At 44.1% G+C, this 21458-nt stretch overlaps 1 protein-coding gene across 1 annotated transcript in view; it reads right to left on the bottom strand.

The window, feature by feature from the left end:
* The window catches only part of plekhg4 (pleckstrin homology domain containing, family G (with RhoGef domain) member 4), a 37118-nt gene extending 30225 nt beyond the window's left edge, over nt 1-6893 (bottom strand). The window contains exon 1 of the mRNA XM_084001586.1: nt 6813-6893. Coding sequence (XP_083857712.1) covers nt 6813-6815 — 3 coding nt within the window. The 5' untranslated portion in view covers nt 6816-6893. The remainder of the gene's footprint in view (nt 1-6812) is intronic.
* Nucleotides 6894-21458: the final 14565 nt, after the last annotated feature.

Genomic DNA, 21458 nt, shown 5'->3' with positions numbered 1-21458 from the left:
TCACTGAGGAGGGAGGGGTCAGTCCCTCTGGGACCTGGTCCATGGACTGAGCTGATTTCTGCAGGAGCAAGACGAGAAGCAAACAGCACTCACACATCAACAATCAGACAGAAAAAGGGGATCAGCTCAGCCCCCAGAGGAACAAGAATCATCTGAGATTAACCGCACACTGAGAATAAAGATGTGGAAGATTGAAGTTTACTCGATGCTGATTGGGCATACTCAAAGCCTACTACTATGCCGACAGAAAATGTCAAAATAAGCAGCATTTTTAAAACCCAGAAGACAATGACAACAGCAAAAGAAGAAGAAAACCGTCGCACAACGACTACACAAAGATTAAAACTATTGCACAATGATGACATCGACTCGAGTCAGTTGGGTCCTATACGTGTCCTACTCTGCAGTGGAGACACAGCGGCCTGGAGGGCTGAGTGAGAGGACATTACTGAAGTTCCTGCCTCCTAAATTTTACGAGGAACTTCCTTAGTGGAAATGGCACTATACAGGGATTCACATATAGATCTATTTGTGCGATAATCAGAAGCAGATTCCATAGTCCTCAGGTTTTCAAACCCCTCACACTGATCCAGTGTCCGATCGACACAACCATCCAGCGTGTTTAAGAAAGATTCAGAAACCGTTGGTGACGTCAGACACACACAGGTCGAGTTACAGCACTGAATAATGTCCAGAGGTGTTTTTGTAGGACATTATGAGGTCATCACGACCTTTGACTTTAGACCACCAAAATCTAATCGGTTCATCTTCAGGTCCTGATGAAAACTTGTTACTGACATGTTGGGTCGAGACAGACAGACGACCGAGAATAACATCAACTTTAATTTGCTGTTGTTTCTCTGGCAGAGTCTGAATCTTTGTTTATATTAATTGATGACAGACTTACTTTGCTCCAGGACACAGTTCAGTTTGTCACGTGAGACTTAAATTTGACATTTAACATTATCAGAGGAAAAACTGGTTGTGTTGAAAATATGAATCGTGTCTCTGCAGGTCTCAGCTCTCAGTGAACTAGGCCACAGATCCGTATGCTGGGGAATCTGCTCGTAATCGGTGTTGGGTTCAGGTGTTAGGGTGTGTCGTTTCAGAGGTGGGGGTTCCCCTGAAAGAGTTGGGGAGGGTGAGGCTTTAGGTTTCAGGCCGGAGCGGCAGGATGACAGCATGTTACTGACAGATAGTCTGGATCTGCAGGAACACTGCCTCATTGTGCTGGAGTCTGAGGCCTTGTCGACACGGAAACAAAGTTTTCCCAAAACGACCCTTTTCTTTATCGTTCTCAAAAGGACAGGCATCATTTCAAGAAATGTCTGCGCCACACGGATCCATTGAAAACGACTCAAAACGCTGTTGTACATATACATAAGCTTGCACGCTGTCTACAAACTCCAAACATCATAATTCAACTAATCACTTCACGAGGATGTTGACTGGGAGTCGTGCCAGTGCAAATATGCTAATAAATGCTGATTTAATGGAGGTGTTTTTCAGGTGCAGTATCTGAGGGACCTGGCAGCAGTTCGCTGTTGTTGTTGTAAAGTCTAATGGTGTTGCTCAGGTTAGAGTGGTGCAGCTATGACATCATTGTTTCACAAAAGATGTGTTTTCATTGTCTACACAAAGACGCTGGAGCTGTGTTTGGAGATTTCCCCACGCTGGGACCTGTTTCCAAAAAATACGTCCGAAACAGTAATAAACTTTTGTGGATGACCCCTGGGACGAGGACTTTGTAGTCCTTTGTACTCCCCAGGAGTGTCAACAACCCACCACTCAACACCTGGGACAAAAAGCATATTCTGTCACTGATGTGATGAGTCCTGAGAGACACCTGTCATCAGACGAGAAAACACGTCTCCTGGTGAGTTAAGGTCTGAAGGTACAAATAGAGAGCTTGCAGCGAGACAGGAATAATGCCAGGTGGGTCAGTGTGTTGATGTGGGACAGACCTGGACACAGAGACATCCTCCTCCTCCTCCTCCTCCTCCTACTGCTGCTGCTCCACTGATCACAGCTCTTACCAGAAACTTCCTCCTTCAGCTGTTGTTAACATTTCCATGTTTCTCACATTCTCTGTTGTAAACTGTTTTCTTGTCTGTAACAACATCTATTGCACGTCTGTCCGTCCTGGGTGAGGACCTCACCCTGAGGTTTCTCCGATTTTTCCCTGTTAAAAGGGTTTTCCATGGAGTTTTTCCTCAGTCGATGTGAGGGTCTAAGGACAGCGGATGTTGTTATGATGCTATGTGAAGCCCTTTGAGACCTTTGAACTGTTTGTAAAAAACAATCTATACAAATAAAATTGCCTTGCCTCTTATAACCAGGACAAATCCCTCAGTCAGAGAAGCCTCAGTACAGTGGCTTCTGTGTGAGCAGCTGCAGGTGAACCAGGTTGTTTCCTGATGCCCCACTTCCTTACTGATCTCATACGTCTTCTTCCATCCGCCGCTCTCTGAGGCTGTGTTTTGAAAACGGTCAGATATTTTTGGATGGTCAATATAACCAGATCTCCCCACTGAAATATCTGGGATGTCAGATGAGAATAGCCACAAATCTAGACCAGAATCTACAGTTACGACCTGCGTCGCTGCTTCAGCAACAAGGGAAACTTTATTTATGACTCTAAGGATGACGATGGGGGGGTTGACATAAACATTAAATTAATTAAAATATTTATTACTCTAATATTAACCACTGCTCGAGAGGTGTTTATTTAAACATGTCTTACAAAGACTTGTAAGGCTAGAGAGAGAGACGGTGTAGACTGACTAATGGTCCAGGTGACCAGGTGAGTTGGGGGTGTGTCCTGGTGATCAATCAGGTAAATGAAAGCCTGGAACATGCTGATGAACTGACAATGATGAAACATGAATTATCGACAAATCACCTTCCACTGAGGACACAGGAGTTTGTCACTGTTTTAGGTTTCGCCCCACACAGACGGATACAGAGAGCTCTCATCCATCAGTACCACTCCATTATCTCTACATTCCTGCACTTCTACCCCCACACACCCCTCCGTCTTTTTTCCCAGCAGCCCCTCGACAAGTCCAGACACCACCAACTTGAGGAGGAGCCTGAACATGTCCAGCTTGCTCCGTCGTCTCCCCCTCTTCATCACCATTTTCAGGTAGAAGTCAGATCCAGTAGAAATAATAAAAACCCTTCTGCCTCCTTCATGAAGCTGGTTCACACTGTGGGTGGTGCACTGACTCAGTGAGTATGCACGTGTGGGTGTGTTGTTGCCACAGGTACAGGTGAGTCAATGAGACGTGGAGCAGGAGGCCCAGCTCCAGGTAGAGGTCCAGACTCATCACCGTTTTGCCCCGTCTCCACAGTCATCAGGTAAACATCACACATTCATACACCTAGAATGGTCCGCTGTGGGCGTCTCATTGGCTGACGCAGCTCAGGATGATGTAACAGTGCGGTGCAGAGAGAGGGAAGAACGGAGCCTGCACTGGTGTCACTATTGTATGTCAACATAACATGAAGTTCACTTTCTAACAGCAGGTCAGCAACCCACATGCTGAGTCTCCCCTCACTTCCTCCTGGGAGGAGACCCTGGTCAGGTGACAGTCGTGAACCTGTGAGAGCTGCGATTAATTAATGAATCGAATCATTGACAAGGTTAATTGACAACTGTTTAAGTTTTTCAAGTGACAGGCTGAACACTGAGGATCTGTAGCTGCAGTGTCCTGTAAATAAGTGTGTAAGAGGACGAAGCAGAGTTCACACCTGGGACACACGACTGAGAGGACACACTGATTTAAACACAATGTTCGCAACACCACATGTACCATCATTAAAATGGGGGCATAACACCAACGGACCAGGTGACCTTTTCAGCGCCAGGCGACCTGCAGGTCTCTGAAACAGTCGGGTCGCTGTCAGTCAAACCTTGCTGTGGTTTTTCCAGTCCTGGTTCTGGCTTAAGGTAAAAGTCTTTGACAGGTCTGAGCTTGTCGAGCTCCAGTGACAGTCACAAGCAGATGATACATGAATACACACCCAGAGCCTATACAACATCGCTGTGGTAACAACACACCTTCGTTTCTGCTAAGGTGTGTGTGTGAGTCACTGACAGAAACAACTGCTTCAGGTCTGTATAGTGAACACTGAGACTCCAGTGTTCAATATTATATATACAAAACCTCTAACTGTCCAGCGTCCAGACCAGAGACCACAAATGGGAGTCCAGAGTCCAGACTAGGGTTGTCAAAATAATCAATACTCGATACTAATCAATACTTAAAAATTGATATTGAGCTTGATACTCATTTACAACAGTATCGATATTAAAAGAGCCGTCTTTCCTCCGTCTCACTTCACAACACAACTTCACAAAACGGCAGCCACTACTTCATAAAGGGGTCGAAGCAGATGCACAATAATAATCTACCGGTTACCGTTACTTTGTAAACTTTCTCAAGTGTCTCGATCTGCTGGATGGCGCTCGGTTTAAACAACGTCAACAAGGTTATTATAGCGATGAGTTTAACACCACATGTCAGGTCCTGTTTATAATCTCCTCTCTTCAGTGCCGACGTCCTCACTACACGCTGGTCTGTTGACCAGTGACCAACGCTGCACGTTCAATTATCTGACGTTTCATGCTCTGGTGTATGTGTGTATGGGGGGGGTTCAGGGTCCTGCCGCCAAATCTTAAAAAAATACTAGAGGAAACATAAACATTGTGGGAAAAAAAAAATACCTGTAAATGTATTTGTCAAAGGTAGTGCAAAGAAATAAAAAATAGTTTTAGCTTATCTGTGGCAGTGCAAAATGAAATGAAATGCCAATCAGCAATGACAATTCTTCGATTTTGTAACTTTTTCACCCATAGTATCGAATGGTATCGAGTATTTTCCTGGGTATCGGTATCGATTTTGAAATTCTGGTATCGTGACAACTCTAGTCCAGACATACTTCTTACATACTCACAGCCACAGACTTTAATGCTGAATGTCTATAGAGTCGTGAAGGAGGCAAAACATCAATGATCACTTAGTCCTGGTTTACATCAAAATGCCCTCCGGCCCCAACCACAGCCACCGTGGGTCAGCTTTTCTCCTCTAGTCTTATGATGAACAGTGGATGGGAACAGTCTGATCACTAATTAACTCTCAGCCTCTCGTCAGTGTTTACATGTGAGGAGACTCACTACGCTGCGCTGCTCTCATCCAGGTGAGGTCACATAATCAGAGCTCATAGGCAGGTAAATCTGCCACCACACTGACAGCAGCTCAACTCAAACCCACAGATAGGAATCACCAGAAGAGCCACAATATAATATTATCACGGTTTTATACATATCCTGAGTATTGCAATAACGATTAATAGACTGTGATTTATTGCCATTTTGAAACAGCTTATTGTAAACGCCTGTTTCACATAATACGATAAGGTTATGCTCGTCTCACTCAAATAATTTCTATTCTTGATAAATGTGATTGTCAAGTAGACCAAAAAAAAAAAAAAAACTTTTGTAATATAGTACCAAAAACTTCAATTCGTTAAAAGATCAACACTTGGCATCTATATATATTGATGCAATACTGCAACACAATATATCAAGATTCTATCCTGACCTGTATTGATTTATTTCTCCATCTATATTCACCTTGTAACACACGCTGGACTCAATAGTGATAACTATTTATGTTCTTGGCCAGAATTAGTTCAAAACTATTGTTTTAAACCTTTTTTTGCCAAAACAATTAAAGACTGGTTGAAATCAACGTCTCCCATCTGGCTGTACCAACATCTCATCTATAGCTTTACAGCTCTAAGACTGTCACAGTGATGAGCCTTACATCCAACTGCTTCACACTTTGACTACATGACATTTTCCTTGAGAGTAAACAGGTTTTTAAGCTGTCAATGGTGGATATTGGGATATATACAGTATATACAGTATCTATGTCTATATCTATCTGTACATCTTATCTTATTGTTGATGTGTGGTAGTTCTGGAGTGAAAAATAGAAAAAAAAAAAAACAATGTGTGCCCAACTGAACCCAGGATTTCACATCTACTGTGTCCTCCTCACATCTCTTCACAGTGTCTTTAGATGTTTAGACCCCCTGGAAAAATAAAACCTGTCTAATTTTACATTTTACACACATTTGAATCATTACAGACTTTCACCAGGGCTATAAAAAAAAAAAAAATTCTGACGACCTGCAGGACTGTCAGACTAAACTTTATTTTATTTAACACTGACTTTGACAGGTGGATCCACTAATGCAAGGACATGAAAATTAAATTAAACCCAGATAGATTGCTGTTTGCCTGCAAAGTTCGAAGGCACAAATGTTCACATCACAAAGCGTATGCTGTTATTGACACGTTTGAGAAGGAATTTGATGCTTAAGTGGTCCTGGTTCTTACGGCAGCTTCAGTCACTCTGATGAGGTTGTTCACTCACTGATAGATCAGCTGTGACAGTGAAGCCTGAGCTCAACAACAGGGAGAATGAACCAAACCACAGCAACAGGCTGAAGACCAGAAAAAGTTCAGAGTTGGTCTTCTCTCTCTCTCTCTCTCACACACACACACACACACACACACACACACACACACACACACACACACACACACACACACACACACACACACACACACACACACACACACACACACACACACACACGAAGAATACACTGCTTGAAACGTTACACCCCCGCTATGCCCTCCCCCACCACAACAAACCTGGCACACACACATACACACACAGAGACACACAGACGTGCTCCAAACGTCAATTGTAGAGAAGTGTGTGTGTGTGTCTTACCATGCTGTGTGCAGTGTGTAGTCAGTAGTTGTATATTCCAGTGTGAGACCATGGTTGTCCCTCTCTCTGTCTCTGGTCCTGTCAGGTCTGACTCAGCTCTCACTCTCAGTTCAGACTCTCACACATTAGGCCCCTCCCACCAGCTGCCGGCCCCTCCCCCTCCACTCCCCCTCCCCCTCTCACCTCTGACTCTCTCTACTGGTGACTGAGTCTCACAGCAGCATCTGATCCTATTCTCTTTTGCTGGATCAATTAATTAATTTACGTTTTTTTTTTGTTAATAAATCAATATACACTCTTATTTACAGAGAGAACTCAGGTGAAAGTACAGTGTCAACCACTGACACCTAACTGCACCGAGGCAAAAGAGGAGCTGGGGACAACAGCTGGTGTATGAGTGTTGGGGGTCCAGGGGTCTAGGTGACAACGGTTTATGGCCCAGTTGGCTCAGAGCCTGAAAGAGTTCCTGCTGCTCCATCAACTGACGACAGGTGTGTTACCTGTGAAACTCAACGCAGACAATGCTTCACTAATCTGGATTCTGTTTCCACTCCGATTTTATTGCGAAATGCTGAAATTGCTCTTGTTGTCTATTCACAAAAATCGATCATTTCGTTCATGTGTTTCATTAGTTATGGCGCATTTCCACTAGCACGGCTCGGCTCGATACGGCTCGGCTCGGCACGGCTCGGCTCGGTTTGGTTGTTTCCATTACAACTGAGTATCACTAGTGCCGCCGTGACGTCATTTACACGGCGCCGAGCAACACTCTAAACTCTGTAAATATATAACTTTAGCAACATTTGAAACATTTTCAGGCGAGAAAGTAGTCGTTTAGATCCCCAACGTGTTGAAAATCTGACAAAATACCAGCTGTTTACAATTTTGTTTCAACGAAGTAAGCGTTACTAAAGCTAGCCGTAGTGAGCAACACATTTCCGGTTATTTTCACAAAATAAAATACCCGTTGCCTTTTATCATAAGGAAAGCCATTACGATAGAATTGGTGCTTTTACTTTGTAAACAGGAAGTGAACCTACCCTCGCTGTAGCCAGCTTTAAACCGCCGTTTTGACTGCTCTCGTCCCGTTAACGGCATTTAACCATTCAATATGCCTTACCGGAGTGTCTTGCCAGCTCTGAGATCGGCCTGGTTCATTGTAAAACATTTATTTATTGATGTAAATGTGGTGTTTTCTGTGCGTACAGACCCCAAGGCAGTGCTGCTCTTCTGTCTAACCACAAACAAACTTCTGCTACAGCCACAATTGTTAGATTTCATCAATGAGACCAACATTATTCCCTAAAAAGAGTTTAACCAGCCGGTGGTAAACCTCTAAAAGCCATCGGGTAAGTTAATTAGCGGTCGTTTTCTCCCCGGGGTGACGACCGTAGGCTGGCCGGCGGAGCACGTCAGGAGCCGGGCTGCTGCCTCTATGATGTCGCGGTCGCTGCTCGGACCTGGAGCTTCACTTCTCCGAAAAACATCGGGGCAAACAGCCGTCGTTTGGATAAACTAACCGCACATTGGGGATCTAAACAGTTACTTTCTTGCATGAAAAAATATTAAAACTTAATAAAGTCACGTAATAACAGGCTTCAGCAGGAACATTTCTGTTGTCGGTCGTCATGCGGTTATGACGCTTCCAGTGACGACACTCATCGGCCAATCAGTGGAAGGCAGTCGGCTGACGTCACGTTTTAGTAACGCTTCGGCTCGCTTGGAACCAGGGCTGAGATGATACCAAAAGTGTACCTGGTTGCAGGTACTGCGTGCTAGTAGCGCGCCGGGCCGAGCCGAAGCGCGCTAGTGGAAACGCGCCATTAGTAATTAATTACCCCCATTAACAAACTGAAGTGTTCTGGTAAGCTCTGAATTAGGGTTGGGACTTTTTGTCGACAAAACGACCGACATGATTCGACACATGCTCCCCTCGACAAAAAAAATAGAGTGTCGACATGTCGAGGGGGCGGGGCTTGTGGGATTTCCATGTGTAAATTGCATTTTGTCTAATTTCCTATTCAAATAAACAGCAGAAATTGCCACTTTTCCCCTATGAAATAAAATATTTTAAATAAAACAAATCCACTTTTTCTAAATGGGATAGCTACTTGACCCTCATTCTACTTCACATGTGACGGGAGCGTGCGTGCATGCTGACAGGCGACAGAGTCAAGAGATCAGCTGTCCGGGCTCCCTGCAGTCTCAGGTGATGGTGGTGCGCTGTTGATGACGAGTCCGGGTCCGCAAAAAGGGCAAAACAGGTGGATGCAATGGTTGCATTCTTCGTAGAGGACCGCGGACATGCACGAAAAAAAAAGAGAAACCGAATGCGTGCTGCCTCGTCCGCTCGTGCCAACAGCAGCGTTAATAAACCACAACAAAAGCACGTGTAAACAGACCAGATGTCATTTTAGACAACGAGAGAAAGCCGGTAAAACTGGGTAAGGTAAACAATATGACATCACCATGACAACATATTGTCACGTGTTTATTGTTTTGCCTCATGCCGACAGGCCACCTGTTCACATAGATGCTGGTTCATCCTGTTACGTGCAGCGTCTGTCGTCCGTCTGCTGTCTACCCGATTCCAGGTGAATGTAGCATAAATAATACGATTGAGTTGGTTGGTTACGATATAAAACCTCACCACGAGATGGGAGTAATTCCTACACAATGTCCCTTTAACCTAATAGATTAAATATCCAAACACTGCAGCTGTTAAGGCCGGCATCAGTACAAATTATCTAAAAGCAGATCATCAGCTCAGACGAGTCTGACTGTCCAGTGAACCCAGTGTCCTCCTCCAACCGTGCCAGTGAGACCAGAACAGGCTCAGGGTTTGTGCCGTTTCCAGGAGCTGCAGAGAAAACTGCCACAAACTCTCAGAGCCGCTGAAACTGGCAGAGTCACAATGACTGTGGCTGTGAATAGGTGACATGTTAGATAAAATGGTCGTCCTCAGTAACAGGCCCCCCCTCCTGTCAGAAGTTTAATGGGAGCGGCGGGGGCTCAGATTCCTCTGAGGCTTTCACTTCTCAAAGAAGACAACTTCCTGTCAGTGATGTCACCTCAAACAAACATCCTGGCAGATGTTGATGAAGATCCACGGACACTGAGTGGTCCAACCTTTCACTTAAACCACTGATTCACCTGGATGAACTGTCACAGAGAGATTCATGCTTTTCTATTATATCCAGAAACACTGGGACAGCACCTGTCTGACTTCCCTCCTCTCCTGCAGGTCATCAATAGACCATCAGACTCTTCTCTTCATACATTTATTAGACTTTATTTGTTTTGGCTTTAGGTTTGTTTAACTTCATTTTAACAAATGACTTGTTATATCATATTTTCAATATGCATGACAGTAAAGCAGTCTATTCTTTCTATTCTCTTTTCTTCTACTTTCAGGGCAGTGTCTTGTCTGTCTGAATGATAATTTAACAGACGCCTATGTCTAGTGGACAGTGAGCTGTAGTAAATGAAGGCAGCAGGTCGTGTGATACACTGGATGCTGCCACCTGCTGGAGGTCAAACACACTGTCAGGAGCCAACACACCACCGCAAGTGTCTCCATACATTATTTCCTACACCTGTGTACACAACCAACCAGCAAACACACCTGAGGCGACAAAGTGTCTGAGGTCAACACACACACACGGCCCATCAGTCAGTGTCAGTAGTGTAGTAGCAGTGTACACGGTGAGATAAGTGTGTATAGTGGGCGCAGCAGCGACAGGAAGCAGGATAAGATCAAACTCGGCTCATATTGATTCATAAAGGAACAGGCTCCGCCCACTCATTAATCTGGCGTTCAGCACATTCCTCTGCTCCAACGGCTGCAGCTCTGACGCCGATGGACAAACACTTGGTTCTTCTTCATGCTCAGAGGCTAGAGAAGTGGGGTCAAAGGTCAGGAGGAGGAGTCAACTCGGTGTCACTGAGTTTGTTTCAGGTTAAGTGTGAATCCACACGGGTCTGACAGTGGGCCAGAACTTAGTCCAGCTCACTGAACCAGTCAAAAAGACTGTCATCATGAGGTTCATCACAAATTCCCTGGACTCAACATCATCATCAAAAAGCAGAAGAACAAAGCCTAAATAATGTGCATAATATACATACACTACACATATACGTATATATTTACACGCACACACATTACCTCTCTGTTTGTCTCTGACAGTCATGTTCAGGCTGCACAGCCCAGTCTAACACCTGCTGAACCAATCACCATCTGCTACATTGCTGTTGAGCTCTCAGAGGACCTGAGCCGGGTTCTAGTCAAGTGGAGACCCAGATACTGGTACGGAGCAAACACTGGATTCACACACACACACACACACAAGAGTTGAGCATGAATCTAAACATTAATGGAGCCACAGCCAGAAGAACTTACTGTAGGTCAACAACAGACCATAAATTCAGTACAACATAAATCAGGGTTCCCCAGTTCGTTTTTGTATTTACTTCGGTAATCTTTGTCTAATATTTAAAATAATTAAAATATATTAGTTTGATGATCTTAAACGTTTAAGTGTGACAAATGTGCTAACAAAAAGGAGGGGGCAAATACTATTTTCACAGCACTGTAAGTGCACTTTATCTCACATGTTGCTCACTTTATTTCACATTCAGACAGGTGAGCCAGACGGACACAGGTCTACGTGGCCTGCCGGCCACCTAATGGGTTTGATGACATAAATCTTATTCATTCATCATTAATTGTGATTTTCCATGCAGCGGTAAACATCTAGATGTGACACTGTGAGCTGCAGCTGTTGACCTGATTGATAACCTGCAACCTCGACCTGCTGAGAAACCACTTTGAACGCTCACCGCCAGCTGCATCACATCATAATGAAGTTTCTCTAATGGAGGGAACAGATGCACCACGTTTCCATGGTAACAGATGGACACACACACACACACACATCAGGGTCCATATGAGTCCTGTTTACTCTGCACATTAGCTAAACACACTAAATGAATTGAATTAGTCAGTGAGTCTCAGCTGTAGAAACAACCCGATTCATGTTTTCACGTGTACCATCAGTCATTACTGCTTCTATGGTGTCTGAGTGACCGTCACTGATTCAATTCTGCCTTATTTTATTTATTGATGCAGCTGAAGCAGAAAACAGGACAAACAGAAGAATCTTTATCACATAAATTAGATCATATTGAAACCTAAATAAAAACTCTACTGTTTCTAATTATTATTTTCTTCTTGTCTGTTTGAGCCTAAACAAGCTCCAAAATCTTGAACAAAACTTTTCTCACATGGCAGATCTGGTGACAATTAAAATGTTCATCTTGCACATGGGAGGTGTATCATTATATCTGGTGGTTTAACCTGCATGTGTGAATTTAACACGTCAAGACCAAGACGAACAAACCCTAAACGCAACAGAAGGTGGGACCAGTTCAGATCAGCCAATCACAGGTGAATAGGGTGACTCATATTATTGTTTTCTTTTCTTTGATGGGTTTTAGCTAATATTTACTCATGAAACACCGTGTTCTTCACATGTTCTCATCAAAATGGTGAAGGTCATTTTACGAAAAGGCAGAGAGCATCATAGGAGAGGGGTGGGAGACGGGGGTGTGACACCTCCCCTCTCGGCCAACCAATTTCCTGAGAGGAAACATTAACCCCATTAACCCTGACTGTGTCCATATAAACACAGTGGGGTGTCAGTGTGTGTGTGCCAGTGAGAAAGAGAGTGTGAGTGTGTGAGGACACAGGCTGGCAGGTCGTTCAGTTTCCACATCTTCATTACCAAGAGTCAAATGCGCGTCTCCATCGCCAGGGGGAGGGAGGTCAGAGGTCACTAAGAGACATCCATGTTGGATCTGAGCAGAGGAATGTCTCAGTCTGAGCGCTGATCACCTCTACAGATCTCAGGTCCATTTGATCTTTCACAACTTGGTGATAAATTCATCACGTCAGCTCCAGACGCTATTGAAGCCCAGGTGGCCTCTGACCTTCCATCGGATGAGAAAAGAACCACACAGAATCAGCAGCTCAGTCTTCTCTCTGATTGGATGTTTATGTTAAAGAGCCTCCAGTAAACAACCAAAATCAGTTTTTGTCAGAAATCTGGAGGGAACACAGCGCATCATGGGTAGACTCTGAGGCTTCTGAGATGAAAATGACGTAATATCTTGTCAGTGTAAGGAGCTCAGGTGACGCCCACTCCACATGTGGATTCACCTCTGTGCAGACGACCTCAGACACACTTGCATCATCACACATCAGCACCAATACTCAAGGCTGATTTATGCTACTGCGTCAAGTCGTCGGCGTACCTCCGTTGAGCCCTCTGTGGCGATGCAAACCCCTACGCCGTAGCCTGACCAGCACCTCCAAAAAATTGTACCTACGCGTCAAGGCGACACAGACAAGGGCTGTGATTGGGCCGCTACACCTATCGTTATGAGCAACCTGACTGCAGAAAGAACCGGTTGTCATGGTTACCTTGAAGTTAACTTCATGGATCTAGTGTAGTCAAAGCGATGTTAGCGAACGAGCGATGTTGTCAGCATACTACAACAGTTTATCACCTGCTGATAAAAGTGTGTGTTTTATACATAGACTGTAGGTTTTATTATGGCAAAAAAAAAAATCAGGATTGAGGATCGAGTTTGTGCCGCAGCAACGGCAACTCGGCCACGGCACAAGCCATGGACACTCAGAGCATGACGTCGGTCATCGGTAAAAACAACAATGTGCATCCCTACCTACACCTATTTAACAGACAATCATGTTCAGGTAAATACTCTTACACAATTACAAAACTATGTGGCTGTGAGGACTGAGGTGCTGCCTGGTCAGAGACAAGGGAAGAAGACGGACATGTCTGGAATAACTGCATCCTGACCCGAACTGTCTGCATGGCTGAGTATTAGGCTTGGGCGGTATTACGGTAATACTGTATACTGCAGGTGTTTAAAAATAAGGATATAATAAGGATTAAATACCGTATTTTCCGCACTATGAAGCGCACCGGATTATAAGACGCACCTTCAATGAATGGCCTATTTTAGAATTGTTTTCATATATAGGGCGCACCGGATTATAAGGCGCATAGAATAGAAGATACTGCAGTCAAACTGGGGTTACGTTATGCATCCGCTAGATGGAGCTGTGCTAAAGGGAATGTCAACAAAACAGTCGGATAAAGTCAAACAACTTTATTAAGCGTTCTGACAACTCCGTACCCATGGTAACGTTGTTCAAACGTTAATGCATATTAACATATTGCATATTAACAATATCTCCCAGCCTTGTTCACTCTTCTCCCAAACGTGGAGGGGAACATTTCCCTGATTCAATAAACATGTAGTAAAAGAAACAGTCTGATACCACTAAATCAAACGTTAGTGCATAACTCAACATTGTTCAGTTACGTATAACACGTAAAGCTCACTTTTTCAGTTCATTCCCCGTCCTCGAATCCCTCGAATTCTTCTTCTTCAGTGTCCGAATTGAACAGTTGGGCGAGTACGGCATTCAACATGCCCGCCTGGCAGTTCAGTGATTATTCCTGCCTTCGCGAAAGCTCGGACCACAGTGGAGACTGATATATCAGCCCAGGCATCCACGATCCACTGGCAGATAGTGGCGTAAGTCGCCCGGCGCTGTCTCCCCGTCTTGGTGAATGTGTGTTCGCCTTCTGTCATCCACTGCTCCCACGCAGTTCGCAGTCTAGCTTTGAACGCCCTGTTGACACCAATATCTAGCGGCTGGAGTTCTTTAGTTAATCCACCCGGGATGACGGCAAGCTCCGAATTAGTTTTCTTCACTTGTTTTTTGACAGCGTCGGTGATATGGGCGCGCATGGAGTCGTAGATCAATAGGGACGGAGCTGTGTGGAAAAAGCCACCCGGTCTCTTGACGTAAATTTCTCTCAGCCACTCATTCATTTTTTCCTCATCCATCCATCCCTTCGTGTTACTTTTGATGACGACCCCGGCTGGAAAGTTTTCTTTTGGCAAGGTCTTCCTCTTGAAAATAACCATGGGTGGAAGTTTCTGGCCATTAGCCTGGCAGGCGAGAACTACAGTGAAGGATGACTTCTCATTCCCTGTGGTGCGTACAGACACCGTACTGGTCCCCGTTTTCTCCACAGTGCGGTTCACGGGAATATCAAAGGTGAGTGGAATCTCGTCCATGTTGGTGATGTGCTCAGGCCGGATCTTCTTTTCGCAGTACGCGCGAAAAGAGACCAGCTTTTCTTGGTAATCTTTTGGCAGTTGCTGCGAGACGGTAGTTCGTGCGCGGATGGAGAGATTGCGTCTTTTCATAAAACGAAAGCACCAAGAAGGACCGCCTCGAAATTCATCGATGTTCATGTCCCGTGCTAGTGCTGTTGCCTTCATTCGAATAGTGACTGTAGAGACGCTTCTACTTGCTGCTCTCTGTTCAACAACCCACTGTTCGAGTTTGTCCTCTAACTGTGGCCATCTCGCTTTGTTCCCGCGGAAACTCTTTTTAGTCTTCTTTACTTGGCGCAGTTCATCTTCTTGCTTCCTCCACTTCCGTACCATTGATTCATTAATGTTGAATTCTCTCGCTGCTGCTCTATTCCCATGTTCTACTGCGTGACTGACAGCCTTAAGCTTGAACTCTGCGTCGTAGGCGTGTCTCTTGACAGGTGCCATTTTGGGGTCTAGTCGGTGTGGGACTGTCAGTACGCACAGTACCAGTGTTTACTGACTACGGTAGCCGCAATGCTGCAAGCGGTGCGGCTTTGTAGTTTACCAGTCGTACTGAAACATTTTATTATTATTAAATTGTTTTTATTGTTTTTTCATACTGAAACATTTTGACAGCGCCGTGTACAACCAGTATGAATCAACCAATTAACCAATTGATCCATAAGGCGCTCCGTATTATAAGGCGCACTGTCGTTTTTTGAAAAAATTAAAGGCTTTTAAGTGCGCCTTAGAGTGCGGAAAATACGGTATTAAATAAAAGTAATTTAATGTCTAAAATTGATTATATGTCCAGTAGCACGGCGTGGAGCGGTGCGGGACTCTGACTGCAGCGGGGACTATCATGTCTCTGCTCCGTGACTGACCGCAGGTGATCCTGTGGGACGGGTCCCACTAATCGTTGAAAACAGCAGTGATACGTTTCCAAACCAGAAACGTCTGGAACAACATCGGAAAAAGTCCCTCTTGACAAGAAAAAAAAAAAAAAAAGGGACCGGACCTGCCGTGCCGTGTAAAAAAAAAAAAAAACTGACAGCGAGTGCGTGTCATGACTTCCTGTATCTGGCCCTTCAAAATAAAAGCCCTATAGCCTTTCATATACAGTTCGGTCATATAGATTTTGACTTAATTTTGACAAGACAGGGCTCCAAATGTTTTTTGTTTTTTTCCTGCGACCAATCGACCAACACTCATTCTGCAAAACAAACGGCCCAGGTGCTGAGACCGATGCACAGAGTGAAGCCTCTTGTCATCCAGCCTGGTTGGAGGCCAGAGACCAGGAAAACAAATACGTGCGCACATGGCGATTTATCGAGGCCGGAAAAACTATCGAGTTCATTTTCATTTATCGTGCGATTAATTGATTTATTGATTATCGTCCCAGGCCTACTGATAATCCCTATATCTTTTACCCCCCATCAATCATGCCACAGCTTTTTTTTTACTATAACAGATATATCTGAATCAGCAGTGGTAAACATAATTAGCTCCTTAAGAAATTCAAAAGCAAAGGATGCTGACCAATGCTGTACAGTGTGAGCGTGGCGCAGTGGTTAAAGCGGCCGCCCCATGTAGAGGCTACAGTCCTCAACGCAGGCGTCCCCGGTTCGAGTCCCGTGTCGGGCACACCTTTCCTGCATTTCATTCCCCCTCTCTCTGCCTCCCCCTTTCCTGTCTATCTATACTGTGCTATCAAATAAAAAGCCAAAAAATATACTTTAAAAAATTAAATAAATAAATAAATCCATACCAAGTGGATCAAAGTAGAGTACATTTTTCACGCATCTGTTTACAAATCGACAAGTCTTAGCCTACAACTTCTTTCTTTTTCCACACCTGCAAAACACAGAACTCTCGTGATGACGTCGCCCAGCTCGTTGTGGTTTACATTTAATGTCAATACAAGCCGCGCGACTTGTGCCACGCTGCCCGGCCAGCCCCGTTGAGTGGCGCGGTAGTCCAAACCAGGCGGCGCGACATGGGCGGTTCACTGCCCGCGGAAGTTGAAATTTTTCAACTTTTGTGGTAGATTCGCGGTGGCGATGGCTGGCATGGAAACAGATTGATTGTCGCTGTTTGCGCTCGACCAAACCTACAATATCCGTCTGCCTGACTACAAAAATAAAAACACTTTCAACCCACAACCCACTACCACTTTCTCATGCCAACACTGCACCAAAATATGTGGGTCACGGATTGGCCTCTATGCCCACCTGAAGACCCACAAGTAGGCAACCCCATGCAGAAGACAGTCATACTCGTTTCGAGTGACCACGATGAACGTGACGTACCTCACGCAGTGTTATCAGTCGGATACTCGAGCGTTGCGGGAAAGTTGACTGATGGTGAAAAATGAAGAAAATCGAGTCGTATTTTCAGAAAAATCAAAGTGGAACCAAGAAGGGAGAGGACATCGGTGAGAGAAATGTGAGAGAAAATGTGGAATCTGGGACTGACAGTGTTGAGCCAGAGGAGATGATGTTTCCACATCACAAACAAGATGTTTGAATTGAATTGGACAACAGACCCTTGAACACTCCCATGCCATTGGTAAGGCAAGGCAAGGCAAGGCATCTTTATTTATATAGCGCATTTCATACCAAGGCAACTCAATGTGCTTTACATAAAGACAAAACATTTAAAAAAAAAAAAGAAGCTTAAGACAGAATAAAAACAAACAAAACACTAAAAACAGAGTTAAAAGCAAGAGCAAATAAAAGTAAAAGAAAAGAAAAAAAGATTAAGTTTTAAGTTCTCAGCTATAAGCACATGAAAAGAGAAATGTTTTTAACCTGGATTTAAAAGTGCTCACAGTTGGGGCTGATTTCAGTTCTGCTGGTAGTTTGTTCCACTTGTGTGCAGCATAACAGCTAAATGCTGCTTCACCATGTCTGGTCTGAACTCTGAGCTCCACTATCTGACCTGAGTCAGTAGATCTCAGAGCTCTACTGGGTTTATACTCTACTAACATGTCATTCATGTATTCTGGACCTAAACCATTCAGTGATTTGTAAACCAGTAGCAGAACTTTAAAATCTATTCTGTAGCTGACTGGGAGCCAATGTAAGGTCTTAAGAACCGGGGTGATGTGATCTGATCTCTTTGTTCTGGTTAAAACTCGAGCTGCAGCGTTCTGAATGAGCTGCAGCTGTTTGATGCTTTTTTGGGGGAGACCAGTCAGAAGGCCGTTACAGTAGTCTAGTCTACTGGAGATAAAAGCATGAATCAGCTTCTCCTGATCAGTTTGGGACATAAAACCCTTAATTCTGGATATGTTCTTAAGTTGATAAAAGGCTGATTTGGTGACTGATTTGATATGGCTGTTGAAGGTCAGATCTGAGTCTATCAGCACGCCAAGGTTTCGGACTTGGTCTTTAGTTTCTAAAGACAGTGACTCAAGGTGTTTACTGACAGCAACCCTCTTCTCTTTATTTCCAAAAACAATGACCTCAGTTTTTTCTTGATTTAACTGAAGGAAATTTTGGCTCATCCAATTTTTGACTTGCTCTAAACAGTGACATAATGACTCTATTGGACTGCAATCATCTGGAGACAGTGCAAGATATATCTGTGTGTCATCTGCATAACTATGATAGTTGACATTAGAGTTCTGTAGAATTTGACCCAAAGGCAGCATATACAGGTTAAACAGAAGGGGTCCAAGGACTGACCCCTGAGGAACTCCACATGTCATAGCCACTCGATCGGATTGATAACTACCAATGGTCACAAAATAACTCCGTTCCTCTAAGTAGGACCTGAACCATTTTAGGACTGTCCCGCTGAGTCCTGCCCAGGTTTCCAACCTGTCCAGCAGTATACTGTGATCCACAGTGTCAAACGCAGCACTGAGATCCAACATGACCAGAACTGACACCTTGCCCGAGTCAGTGTTCAGCCTTATGTCATTTAACACTCTAATCAGAGCTGTTTCTGTACTGTGGTGAGGTCGGAAGCCTGATTGAAATTTGTCAAGGTAGGTGGTCACTGTCTAGCAGTTTGTAACCTTTATTTTTGTATAGTTTCATAAATGCATAACTGAGTCACTATCTTGTTTGTTTTAAGGCTACAAAAGTCTTATTGTTTTTGTGTTGTCCTTCAAGGTGTTCTGGATGCAACCAAGGCTGCATTCAATGCAGTTTGCCCAGAGGACAATGGAGGGTCATGGATGAAGAAGCTGATCAGCTTCGGGGAAGATGGTGCCTCTGTGAATATGGGCCACCGTGGAGGCGAAGAGGACTACCAGTTCGTACTTTCTTCCCAGTAAACCTAATGTTCCAGAGGAGACAAATCCTGAGAATGAGTCCGACTCAGATTGTGAGGAAATTCAGCTTTCGCGATGAGTGGCTGCGCGAGTTCACCTGGCTGAGGTTTTTCAGGGAGACAAATTCAATGAACTGCAAATTCTGCTGTCGATACCCACAACATGCGGGGACAGGGGTAGACAATAAGGGAAATTTGCCACCGGCCCTCCGGGCCAGAGCTCGCGCTGGCCCGTGTGTAACGTTCGCGTCGGTCCCGACAGGACTCGACCCGACGCGCTGAAGAGGAGGGAAGTTTCATGGTTAAGAAAAAGGTTTTTATCGGTTCTTGTGACGACCTTCTATCAGCAGCAGTGAGCGAGCGACACGCGAGCTGCAGCTGCTTGCAGGTGGTGCTGCCCGACTGGGCCAGTGTTTGGAGTGTTCTGGTGGCCCTGACGGTTTGAAAAGTACGTCCGGGCCACCGGGCCATTTATATTGTCGACCCCTGGGGGAACACGAAATTTGCTGATAATACTGGCACTACACAATTAAAACACGACACATTGATCAAACACAATGCCAGTCTGAAACATAAAATGTGCAATGAAAGTGCAACTTCACTTCCAGTCGCATTTAGAAGACAAGGCGCTGCTAACCAGTGCGCAGAGGAGGCCGAATTGATATAAGTTTAAAACGGCATATTTCATTGCCAAAGAAGAACTGCCTTTTACAAAATTTAAAGGCCAACTTAATCTGCAAAGGAAGAATGGTGTAAAACTGAACACAACATACAATAACGACACTGCATGAACGGTTTGTTGGCGTCATCGCAGATACACTGAAACGGAAGACGTACAAGAAGATTAAGGATGCTCCTTATCTGTCAATCATGATCGATGGGGACACAGATACTTCAACAAACGAATGTGAAATCATATATGCCAGGATCCTGCAACAAGGGAAAACCAACAAATGTTTTGATTGGCCACATCGAAGTGCAACATGCACATGCTCAAGGTATGTTTTCTGTCAAATGTATGCTGACGACATGGCTCTTTACGTAAATGATAAAGATAAACAACAAGCCGCAAACAGCCTCTTTGGTCCACGTATCCCATTGGCTGAGCAACTCTTGTTTACACTTGAATGTGAATAGGATTGTGCAGAGACTCCCCAGCCTGATGTCATTGTCAAAGGAGAAAAGCTCAGGGTGGTGTCTGATTTTAAACATCTGGAAATCATTCTGGACTCAAACTTGTCATTTAAAAAAACATGTTAAAACGGTGGCCAGTATACAATGCATGCTATGATTTTTTCCCACTTAGCATACTGTGGTGTCATGCAAGCTGGTCACAAGCAAACATGACGATTTTGAAACCAGTTGAATCCCTCTATAAAACAAACACTTGACAAAAAGACTAAACAGCTATCATCATTGTCATATTGTGGAAAAGTACAATTTACCTAATCTAGATCATTTTAAACACGTTGCACTGCAGATGCTTGCCTAATTTTTAAGATCTTAAATGGGCTTGCACCTCCCCTGCTGAGTCAATTTGTTGTGCAGAAAGAAAACAGCAGCAGGACAACAAAGGCAACTACCAGAGAGACTGTGTTGTACAATACAGACGTAGCAAGTTTGGACAGACAGTCTTCTCAATTAGAGCCACTCACTACTGGAATGGTTTACCCACTGATTTAAGAGAGACCACGAATTACTTAACTTTTAAACATTAACTTAAGATATGGCTTAAAGCAAATCAGACATGTAACTATAGGTAGTTATACAATCTTATCTTTGGCAATGCCTCCACACCCACCCACCGTTTTTACTGTATACTTGTCTTATCTGTAATGTATAATGTTGTTGAACTGGATTCTATTGTATTAATTGTTGCAGTGGTATTTTGATAATAGAGCATTAACTTTTAACCTGCCCCAGGGACAACAGATGAAAACTGGCCATTATGGTACATTTACATTGATGTTGAAACTGATATGTTGATCAATATGCACTATCCCAGTTCAAAAAAAAATAAAATAAAAAGATAAAATTATGCACATACAGATCCTGAATACTCATTTGCAAATTATTAAGAAACAATTATACCTCCATAATGTGTTTCCTGTTGCTAGTTGACATGAAAACACGTCAGAGTGATCTGCTGCTAATAATAAGTGT

The sequence above is a fragment of the Trachurus trachurus genome (genome assembly GCF_905171665.1).
Source record: "Trachurus trachurus genome assembly, chromosome: 3".
Lineage (NCBI taxonomy): Eukaryota > Metazoa > Chordata > Actinopteri > Carangiformes > Carangidae > Trachurus > Trachurus trachurus.
The sequence above is the reverse complement of the archived record's forward strand: the minus strand, read 5'-3'. Positions and strand labels throughout refer to the sequence as shown.